The sequence below is a fragment of the Silurus aristotelis genome (assembly GCF_946808225.1).
Source record: "Silurus aristotelis genome assembly, chromosome: 25".
Taxonomy (NCBI): domain Eukaryota; kingdom Metazoa; phylum Chordata; class Actinopteri; order Siluriformes; family Siluridae; genus Silurus; species Silurus aristotelis.
In genome coordinates, this window is record NC_139598.1 from 11,377,496 (window position 1) to 11,389,559 (window position 12,064).

General features: G+C 36.5%; 1 protein-coding gene across 1 annotated transcript; it reads left to right on the forward strand.

The window, feature by feature from the left end:
- The first annotated feature begins 770 nt into the window (after positions 1 to 770).
- cavin1b (caveolae associated protein 1b) lies at positions 771 to 11,699 on the forward strand. Its single transcript, XM_083529981.1, has 2 exons — positions 771 to 1,508; positions 9,008 to 11,699. The coding sequence occupies exons 1-2, from the start codon at positions 996 to 998 to the stop codon at positions 9,848 to 9,850; spliced, it is 1,356 nt and encodes a 451-aa protein (XP_083386107.1). The 5' UTR covers positions 771 to 995; the 3' UTR covers positions 9,851 to 11,699.
- The last annotated feature ends 365 nt before the right edge of the window (positions 11,700 to 12,064 follow it).

Genomic DNA, 12,064 nt, shown 5'->3' on the forward strand with positions numbered 1-12,064 from the left:
GATAAATGCTTTCTGCAACCTACTTCACAACCTCCACATCGTGGTCTGCTGTTCTTTCCTGACCTGCACACCGAGGTGTCCAGGTCCTGGACAAAGGTTTCAAGGCAGTCATGTGTTGTTGTTCATATGAAGTTATATTAACCTAATTCTTAGACCAGCTAAGGACCTGATGATTTAGTTTTTGTTAAAACATTAAATTCAAAGATAGTGTACTTTCATTTTCACAGGACTATATAGTATTTTGTGTTAGTAATTTTTGCTATTTGCTCAAACCTTCCTAATGCAAAACAATTATCCTACAATTTCCAGAAGTAGGAAGATTGTAAAAAAAAAATGTTTACTCTGTACTTGCTTTCCAATAACCTCTCCTCAATTACTCTGCTCTATGGAAAAATCCTTGGCAAATGGGAAAATCCCTTTGGGATTTCATAAACCCTGTAACTTTGGATCTGCATTCCACTTCAAGCTGTGTCTGTGCCTGCCTGCCTCTGCTCCCTTTTTACACATAACCATGCTAAAGATTCCAAAAAACTTCTCTATATTTGCCTTCCCCATAGCAGGCCGTTGGGTGGAGTAATGTGCTCTCCCACACACACAAACATACACAGACATGCATATATGAGCAAAGGAAAGAGGGAGAGAAAGAGAGGGCGGTAGGGAGACAGAGAGAGAGAGAGAGAGAGGGGGGGGGGGGTAAGAGAGAGCAGCAAAAGCAAAATCAGGGGGAGGGAGATAGACAAAGTAGGAGGAGAAAGAAGGAAATTTGTGAGGGTGTCCCAGAGCATTTGCCCATTTGTGTCCCTGTATTCCTGCTGCCCAGAGCCTTGACAGCACAGCGTGAGAGGTGGAAAGTGGGATATTTCTCAGGAGAATTTTAGTAACTGTTTAAACAAGAGGTGGTAACTCAAGCTAATCTCCAAAGTGGGCACAAGGACACAAACAGCTGAAAATCTTTTTTACCACTTCATTGTTTTACCTTTGGTTAGAAACTTGCCATGGAAGTGTTAGAACTGCCCAGCCTGCACCCAGACACTGAGCAGCACAAAATGCTCACTGAGATCTCAGATGATGAACTTAACCTTCCACCATCTGATGATGAAGAAGAGGCAACAACAGAGGCCAAATCAAAGGAAATGGTGGAAAAAGAAGGGGCAGAGGATGAAAACAAAAATAACGGGCAGATGAATGGGGTGATGATTCTGTCTCTGCTGGATAAGATTATCGGTAGAGTGGACCAGATTCAGCAGACACAGTCCGGCCTGGAGGCCCGGCAGCAAGAGATGGAGCGATCAGTCTGTGGAATTGAGGGGGAGCTCACCAAACTGACCAAAAGTCACACTACAACAGCCAACTCGGTGAACAAGATGCTAGAGAAAGTGCGCAAAGTAAGCGTAAATGTAAAGACAGTACGCAGTAACCTGGAGAAGCAGGGCAGCCAAATAAAGCGGCTTGAAAGCAATGAGAATGAGCTACTCAAGAGGAAGAACTTTAAAGTCATGATATACCAGGTGAGAACTGTGAAAGAGTATTTGAGATTATATGTGTGTTTAAACAAATTACCTGTTTTTTAGGTGAGATTCTCAATGAAAATTAAGGTTAAAAAGTATGACTCTATGAGGGAACCTTGATTCTTTGATTGCATTTAAGTGTTTATAGGCTATTTTGTGATTTAGACATCTATAATTTAAAAACTATAAATAATCAAAATATGAAATATTAATGAGAAATATATGAGAATATATAATAAACATTTTAATTCTTGCACATAAATATTGTCATGTGAGAAGCATTCTGATCCTCCTGACCATTCCTTGTACCACACCCAGTTCAGACACAAACCCCCCAAATACATGCTTTCATGATACATTATGACTTATTTGATCTGATATACTTTGTTCAATCATGCACAATTATGACAATATAGCAATACTTATATTTTTTACTTAATTGAAAAGAAAGTGTGTCCCAGAGAATGTGTTCTGTGTGTCAAGATGTCTTATAAAATTCCAAGGGTGATATGAACAGTATAGAGAGGTGAAGTGGCTTGCAACAGTTAAATGTAGAGCAAAGAGCTGCGATAGTGGAAAGTATGAGAACAGCAAATGGAAAAAGCAGTAATAAAGTGAAGGAAAGGCAAAAGGCAAGTTAGAATGAGACAGAAATAAATTTAATAAAAGATTTTCATTCAACTGACAGCTGGTCTGGTTTGACTAAATTATATCTTGAGCTAGAACCTGAATGCTGTAATGTGTAATAGCTTACAGCTTTGAACAGTGACACAAAAATATTCAGAGTTTCCACAGTCTGACTCATACAGTGAGGGGAGGGGAATAGCAGAGTTGTAGAATTGGAACAGCAGTAAACTTTAATTTCTACATAGTTTTGATGATAGCCAGGTTTGTCAGAAGTAATATTTAGCAACCAAAATGAATGTGTTTATCAAATTAAATTCTTGGAAATTAAGCAAATGTTAACTTAGTTAAATGCTTTTAAATAATTCTTAAATGCTTTGTTGAAGAAAATATTAGCTAAATTGGACAGAGTTGGGGAGTTTCCCTTTTTTATTAGATCTTTCAAGTTCTCTATGTCAGACACTTTAAGGTATAGTGAATATTGCTGATGTCACCACAGAAATGCTGTGCATCCTACATTGGCTTTAATTCACGTTCATTTTGTTCTTTGTAACTAGCCTTTTCTGATAGTTCACCAATGATAGAATGTGTTATGGAGTTAGAGTGCATAGCCTTCCAATTTAGCTCAGAGTTAATTTATCAAGAGTTCTTCCTCAAATAGAAGGAACTCATATACCCACTGAATTACCTCTACTCATATTTACTAATAGCTAAATGGACATTGACATGAATGAATTTACATATATTAATATAAATAAAGATGTAAATAAGTTAAAAGTCTTTTTGACAAACAACTTAAAGTAAATTTCTGTTTAGGTACAGAGAGGGAATGAAAGAGAGAGAGAAAGGGGAGAGAGAAAGAGAGAGAGGTGGTATTGAGGCTTGGTTATTTAATGAAGCACATATTTACCAGGCTGATCTATCCCTTAGGCATCCTCCCTCCTTTAATTTTCTGTCTTCTGCTCTCATACCCCACCCACACACAGACAGTCTTGCTCGCACTGACAAGAATATTCTCAAACACCAATCATTATTCTTTTTCGAACTCATTTTTTATATTATTTATATAAATTAACGTGCACTTTAGGTTTTCTCCATTTTCGATGTCATGCATCTACTGGGAGCTGCTGCCATGATTAACCATACAGATTACAAGATTGGTTAAGGCACAGTGTGACTGTGGAATTAAGCTTAAACTGTATATATATATATATATATATATATATATATATATATATATATATATATATATATATATATATATATATATATCACCCACCATTTAATATTATCATTTGTTAAGGACTATTCAGGATAGATTGTGTCTAATAATTAGAGGGAAAGCATATAGGGTAAAAGCGAATGAGACACACACACACACACACACACACACACACACACACACACACACACACACACACACACACACACACACACACACACACACACTTATAGGAAGGAAAAGACACCAGGACTGTATTTGCTATATATTTCATTAGATACTAGTAAGATTTCTGGGAGGAGAGAAATAAGGGTCCTGTTTTCTTTTTTGGTTTATTTCCATGCTTGATAAAGGGCTACTGGCCAATACTGATAGCTCATAAAGCAGCAGCACTCAGTGAAATCCTTGCTGCTCTGTTCAGACTTGGTTTATGTGACCATACATGGCTTTTACTTGGCACGTCTCACTGCTTGGTCTTTTTTTCCAACCATTTTGCATGTACGCCTTCTTTCATTCTTTGCTCCTCTGATTTACAAAAATGGCTCAAGAGGTTCTAGCTTGCTATTTCTAGAATGGACCTTTAACAGATAACTGAGGGTCTTTTTTTAGGCTTTCCTTCTTTGTTGCTTTGCACATGTCTTTGGAGATTTATCATAGAAACCTGTTTAAGGTTTAGCTCATCTCATTGCTTAAACAAATTTTATTTTCTTTCTGCCAACTGTGATGTGCATATTTCATGCAAAAGTAGTTTTATTTCACCCCTCCTAACCTCCAGGGGCTGTAAAGATCATGGCACATGCCAGAGAAAAAAAAATTACAAAGTGATATGTTTGCAATAAATAATAATTTCCTAAGGCCCTCACTCCTACACCACATTGTGCTATTCGTTTAGCAGATTGTGACCACCTGTTTTTCAAAGTTGGTAATAGCGTTCCACTTCTTGTGATACTTTTATGTTTACTATCCCTAGTCTTTGCTATCAACCAGTGCAATATTTGCTTACTAGCTCCACTGTTAACTTTAAATTCATTCTTCAAAATAGGTTGGGTTCTTCCCCTATATTATCTGCTCAGAGTTTTCCACATTCCTTAGTGTTTACTGACCTGCAAGTATGTGGCTAAGAGCCACAGGATTGAGTAGGTTTCCATCACTGTACCCTGCACTGTTCACTGCTGCACCAGCCATACAACACTAGAGCCTGTTTCCTTTCAATGATGCAAACCTGCATAATGCATACAGGACTTTTTAATTTTCCTTTTACATTTTTCATGATACGTCATGGAATTGACTCATATGGGTCTGGATTGGCCTCTTGCAACTGCTATGTATAGCTGGTAGGTTTTAAAATGCCAATGGCAGTCTGATTGGAAATTAGCAGTTATAGATACAGTTAACTTTTTATAGCACGAATTGTAAAAAGATATAAGAATATACCCCAGTTATTAATAACAAATATAACAGATAACCGAACTTCACACTGGCTAGAGTATACATGCAATAATTCTGCTTATCTCATAGTTGTTTTTTAGTAGATGAAACACACTATGATGCACTGATAACATTTATGTCCAAATTTACAATATTGCATTATGTATCACACACTGGCAACACATTAACATTTTCATTTGAATGCTCACTTTAAAAGTTGATGCCTCTGTAGGGTACATACTGTAAATGGAGGAATAACCTCATATATCAGTACAATGTGATCTGGTCAACATACTTCCTTGTTCAGCAGAAGAATGGTCCATGTAGTTCCTTCATGCTGGTGACTTTCACTATGCTTCCTTAGCCATTGGACACATGTTTCTTTAGTTTGAATTATTTTCTGATACTTAAATGTCTATAGATCTTAGTCAGGTTTTTTCTATCTTCTATTTCTATTAGAAATAATACAGTTATGTGAGATAAAAAAAAAAAATATATATATATATATATCATTACATAAGTATAATGGCAATAATGGGTGTTTTCAGTAAACAATGTAGGTATTTTTTATGTTTGTATTTTATATAAAATGTTATGTTTAACACTATTTTATGAATGGTAGGTGTATGCACACTGACATTCCACAAAGTTATAAATCTCATTGTAGACACCACCCTCTCTCCCCTTTCATTGTTTTTGGAAAGTTTAACTCCATGGCAACAGTGACTGTAGCTGGGCTGAGTCCAAAATAACAGGGCAGAATCAGGAGATGCCATAGTATCTGTTCAAAAAGTATGTGTATTCAGGCTTAAATTCATGTGGGTTAAAGATTTCTTTAATTATTTTTTTATATATACTTTGCCCTCTGATATACTGGGAAAACTGATTTTTTTTTCGTCACAGGGTTTGTATGAGATTACTTTAATTTTGTTGTTTGGTTTAAACAAAGATATAGCAACCAAGGATGATTCCCTTACCACTCACAATATTTGTATACCCAGAGAATACCCCAGTGTTCTTCCCTTTCCCAAATTACCCCCCCCCCCCACACACACACACACACGCGCGCACACACACACACACACACACACACACACACACACACACACACACACACACACACACACACACACACACACACACACAGGGAGAGAGATTCCTCTCTTACAGTGGCACCATGGCTGGTTGCAGTTAAACAGATGTAAAAGAACTCTTCATATGTGGCTAAAGAGAGAGCCCTCTGTTAGCCAGTGGAAACTTCCCAGTATCTATACACACCCACACACCAAAGTAAAATAGTTTTAAGAACTTTTCCTCATTATAAAAATATATCCAGAAACCCATACTAAAATGAACAAAACAAGTCTGTTTGCACTGCAGCACCATCACTAACAGTGAGTCTTACCGTGCAAAAACTGAGGTTAAAAAAGGGAGGGATGTGATAGATAAAAGGTTTTTGCTGACTGCCAGGCTCAAAGCCAGCTCTTAGCTCACTGGCATATAAACACACACACACACACACACACACACACACACACACACACACACACACACACACACACACACACACACACACACACACACACTGCAATAGATGATGATCATTTCATATCCAAAATCTCTGTTTCTGCCTGTGTTTTATTTAGTTCACACAAGGCTCATGAAAAGTCATCTGTTGTTTATGTTTGTACAAGTTTTCGGAAACTGTGTTTCTATTTCACTCCTCCTTACTGCCACTGGACAAAATTGAAGCCATTTTGACAGTGAGGGTTGGAAAGTCGGACTAGGCCTCTACAGGGTGCAGCATCACAATATTGTTATGACAAAAAGGCTAAATAGATCAAAAATTATGATTAACTCAGTGGATCCGTGTGCAGTTCATGACCGCCAGTTTATTGCTGTTACTGCCTGAGATATAAATCATAGACTATGAGCTTTCTCTTAGTCCTATCACCTTTTTGTATGTAGTCCATTTATAATCAATATCTAAGATTTAAGGCAAGTTGTTAAAGGTATTGAAAAGTAGTCTACAGAGTTTATTATCTGTAGAACATCTAAAAAGACTATAAATTGTTACTGAAACTACGTTGTTGGTTTTAGCACCTTTTGGTTATTTACATTAAATTTATTGGAAGCCATACAATCAACAGAAATCAATTCAAAAACAAAATTAAAAGTGCAAAAACAGGAAGCAATGCAAGCTTACAATACAGGATCATAAACATGCTGTAGAAACAAAAGGCTTGGTAAGTGAGGTAATCATACATTGAGTGTAATTCTGAAATAGTCATTGAGTGTTTGGAAACAGGTGTGCATTGTTGGTAGTCAGGTGAGTGAGAGGTTCTGGAGGATGTAGTCTGCATGTTTGTGAGCAATGTTGTGTTCTGGAGAAGTGGAGTTCCCACTGGATCTTGGCATGACAATTTTAATGTTCTTCTTTGTGGTAAAAGATGTATGATTTCGGGATACATACAAGATACAGTGGAGTTAAGCACCTGTAATTTGAAAATGCTTCTATAGATAAGCATGAAATTTAAAAACATTATTTAAACTATTAATATTCACTTAAGCATATTATCCACGAACAAAATTTGTCTTTGTTTAGTGCCAATTGTTATATGGTGAACACTATATCAAAATAATTTGTTCAATGAAAGAAGCTCTATAGTCTCTACATCTGAGGATGGGAGTTTAATCCTCTCCTTTCCAGAGTTACCTTTGCCTGGAAAACTGTTCCTCACCACACCACCCCTCTGTGTTCTCAGGACCAAGTTTGTTTATCTTCCTGTCTGTGAAATAAAACAAAGAAACATTAATGAGAGGGGTGGGACTTTGGTTTCTGACTGGAGGTGGTGATTTCCTGACTTCCTGTTACATGTTTTCCATGTTCCTGTCCTTCTGTTTTAGTTTTCTTCAGAGAATGCTGTTTACGTAGGAACTGCTGTCCCTGATCCCATTACTGACACTAATTATTAAACCACAATGTAAAACTTGAAGAAGTGCCAATATACCTGATATTCCAACAATGAGGACTTAATAATGATAAATAATTTTTGTGATACATTCATTTCTGTTTAGCGAATATCTGAATAAATTTGATCAAACAACCGAAATCCACAGCACAATTAATAAGCCTTTTGTAATGGAATAAATGAGGACAAAGAAACAAACAATGCATGCAAAGCAGAAATATTCAGTGCAACAAATGATTGGAAAAAATGTGTGCTACACAAAGCAAATGCTGTGTCCTGTGTACAGGAACTAGGGGCTTCCTTGAATGGAATGCAAAGAATGAGAGAAGGTTGAAAGCCTGGGTGGGACAGATGTGGGTAGGGAAGAGAAGAGAATTTAAAAAAATACAACAAAAGAGACAGCTAATCTATAATTTAAACACCATTCCAGCTGTGTTTCCAGATCTGCCTCAGTGGAGTTTTTGTGTGTTCATGTGTGTGTGTGTGTGTGTGTGTGTGTGTGTGTGTGTGTGTGTGTGTGTGTGTGTGTGAATGATGATCACATGCAACACAAGCCTCAAGACAATAGGGCTATTAAGAAGCAAAAATAGAATTAAAAATGTTGGCAGCACTTGCTCAAGGAGAGATCTGTTACATGTTTCAAGTCTTTGTCCTGAGGACATGAACATGACAATGTAACAGAGATGCAGGAGAGAAAATAAGGCCATAGTTGCGTTAGAAGAAAAAACGCTGATATGCCCGGATGCTGTACTTCACATAGTACACTAATTCAATACTACTGTTTTTTCAGTTACACACACACACACACACACACACACACACACACACACACACACACACACACACACACACACACACACACACACACACACACACACACACCTTACAAGTAACTCCATTGTTGGTGGATAATTGCTTAAATGGCCAAATCCAGAAATTTTCTAACTTTTAATTAACAAGTAGGCTATGCATAGTAAACCATTTGTCACCAGTGAAAGTAAAGTCCCTATGGATCATAAAGTACAATAGCTATTATACAATGTCACTTTTAATTTACTTTTTAATATGCATACCTCACCTGTATGTACATATTTTTTACACTTTTAATTTATGTTAATTTTTTTATAGAGCATATGATTATTTAGAAAATATGCATACTTACACATGATAAAAAAGTATATATTGTTTGTTTGTTTGTTTTTCTTAAAAAAATTTTGTGCTATCTTTTTTAATCTGTTTTTGTGCTTCTATAGGATGAAGTGAAGCTTTCTTCTAAGACCACAGTGGCCAAATCCCTAAAAGTATCACAGGCTGCAGAGGGTGAGGGTGAGCTGGAGCAAAAAGCTGTTATGGAGGAAGGTGAAGAGGCTGGGGGAGAAAAGCTTGACCTGTCATCTGATGAAGAAGAAGTGGAAATTGAGGAGACTATTGAAGAGACCCGAGCAGAACGAATCAAACGCAGCAGCCTTCAACGGGTACAAAATATCAAAACAGCTTTCTCCAAGCAAAAGATGGAGAAAACCAAGCAAAAGACAAAGGAGAACCTTGAGAAAACCAAACAAAAGACCAAAGAGAACTTGGAGAAGACACGAATGAAGACCAAAGAAAACTTAGAAAAAACCAAGCAAAAGACCAAAGAGAACTTGGAGAAGACTAGGCAGAAGACCCGAGAGAACCTGGAAAAGACACGTCACAACATTGAGAAGAAAATGGGCAAACTTAGCACTCGTATGACTGTCAACCCAGAGCGCAAAGAGAAGCTTAAAAGCTCACAGAAGAAGATCGTGAAATCTTTCACACCTGATCACACCATTTATGCTCGGTCTAAAACCGCCGTGTACAAGGTGCCACCGTTCACCTTTCATGTAAAGAAAATCCGTGAAGGGGAGATAGAAATCCAAGGTACAGAAATGGTAGAAGTGGGTGGGGAAACAGAGGATGTAGAGAATGGAGTAATGGAAGGAGAAGAGGAAGAAGAGATGGAGATGGAGGAAGGAGAGATGGAAGAAATGGAGAAAATTGCTGAGATGTTAGAGGCAGGAGATGATTCAGAGCTGGTGCTTGCAGAGGAGGATCATGATAGAGACAGTGACTAGATGGGCTGTGTGGGTGTGTGTGTAAAAGAGGGTGTGAGGGTGAATGTGTTTGTGTGTGTGTGAGGGTTTATGGGTGGGAGTGTGTGTGTGTGTGTGTGTGTGTGTGTGTGTAAAAAGAGTACATTGGGAGACTGCTGTATACAGGTGAGACTTCAGATTTAGGAATGTGTGTATATGAGTTTTTAAAATGTGTGTGTGTGTGTGTGTGTGTGTGTGTGTGTGTGTGTGTGTGTGTGCGCGCGCGCGCATGCATGTGTCTGTCTGTCTGTCTGTCTGTCTGTCTGTCTGTCTGTCTGTCTGTCTGTCTGTCTGTGGGTGAATTAATGAATGAATAAAAGATGAGAAGTCTGGGATCGACAGTTTAAGATTTGGCCTATATTCTAGTTCAGGTAAGCTGAATACTCAAATAATTTGCAGATTTGGGTTATGAAATCAGTGAAATGGCACCAAGCTTATTAAGAAATGTAAGCCAAAACATAAGGATCAAGCATTTGTAACAAAAAATAAAATAAAATTTAAAAGCTCATTGTTAATTAATATACTAACACACTTGCTTATTTAGGTAGTCTAGTAAAAAACACACTTTGACATAATCTAGTCAAACACAAACATGTTTTACTTAAAAGAGGGGAACACAACCAATACAATTCTTTAGATTTTTTAAATATAATATCAGAATTTCCTGTTTAATATTATTTCTTTGTTTTTTTTTTGTTTGTTTTTTTGGAGACAAAGTTGTGTTGTTACACTGAATGTTTTTTTTAAGCTACAACACACTACATGTTACATTAATTATGATTATAGCCACCAACCCTATGTGGAACATAACAATATGAACTATTACTTCCTAAATATAAAAAAGCCACAAACACAAATATATACATTTTCATGTCTTAATATCTCAAGTAAAGAAATGTAGTTAGTTAGTAGGTGCCTATAACAGAGAATGCATTCTTTTTTTTTTCTTTTTACAAAGGATTGCCTGAAGACTAGAATAATTGAGGGAAAGAATAGACATTAATTTCAACAGTGTTTGATTTATGTATTAAACAAGGGTGCCTTCAGTGGAAAAAACCTAACAGTATCTTTAAAAAAAAAGAAAAAGAACAAAAATAAATGTTATTCTTCCTATGTTTTAAAATCAGTTTCTACTCCTTAATTTCTTAATTTTTTTATTACTGTTGTCTGTAAATGAAACACTTATGTACACTTCTTGTGTATTTCTTACAAAAAAGGTTGTTTTCTTATTATAAAACAGCAACTTGCTTTCTCTGAATAAAAGGTAAAAAGTATTTGTGGAAATGTTGGAATATATAGGGATAAAAGAAGCTGTTTGCATAAAAAAAATAAGTAAATGTGACAAACATTTATACTTCAGTAAAGTAGAAATTTTGCCAAAATGTACTTAAGTATGATATGCATGAATTTTTATTTCACTTTATACACCCCTGCTGTCAGTATACATTAGCAGTAACTCTTAGCCCCAGTCATGCGGACAACCTGCACCACATTAATCAATAATTAGATCTGTTTAAAGCCTTTGATAAGCTGATTCTGAAGTTTTAGACTAGAGCAAAAACAGAATGTGTTTTGCATGGAGTTCGCAGGACTGTGATTGAGACCCACTGCATTATAGAGAACATGTCTCTTTGAAAGCATCACCAAGCCAACTTTTTTCTTAGATTTTACTTAAATAGGCACCATCCATCCTTTCTTGTTGACAAATACCATATTTACCTTTTCACATTTAATATGCAAATTTTTTTTTCTTTGCTTTGCAATTGATCTGTATGTATCTTATAATGTCTCACTGCATACTAATATGTTAATAAAATCAGACTTATTCACATTTGCAATTGTTCAATTTTAGTGAAAGCTACAGTATATCCATATCTTCTATTGTTTCATAGTGTTGATTAAACTGTGGCCCCATTGCTCTGGATGCAGGCTGGAGGGTATTAACATTTTTAAATAAATATTTGACCAGATTACAGATTTTCACCACCGATCTGTCAAATAGTTAGGGTTACCAACAGTTAGGGTTAACCAACAGACATGGTTACATGATTGCAGAACTTCAAGACGTTGTTCACATATCAAATTCATGATTTTATAAACAATGTTACATATTCATAAAATCAAAGTTGTTTCAAACTTTCATCCATGCTAAAGAGATGAGTAACAAACACAGGAGTTCTGACAGGATACTAACTT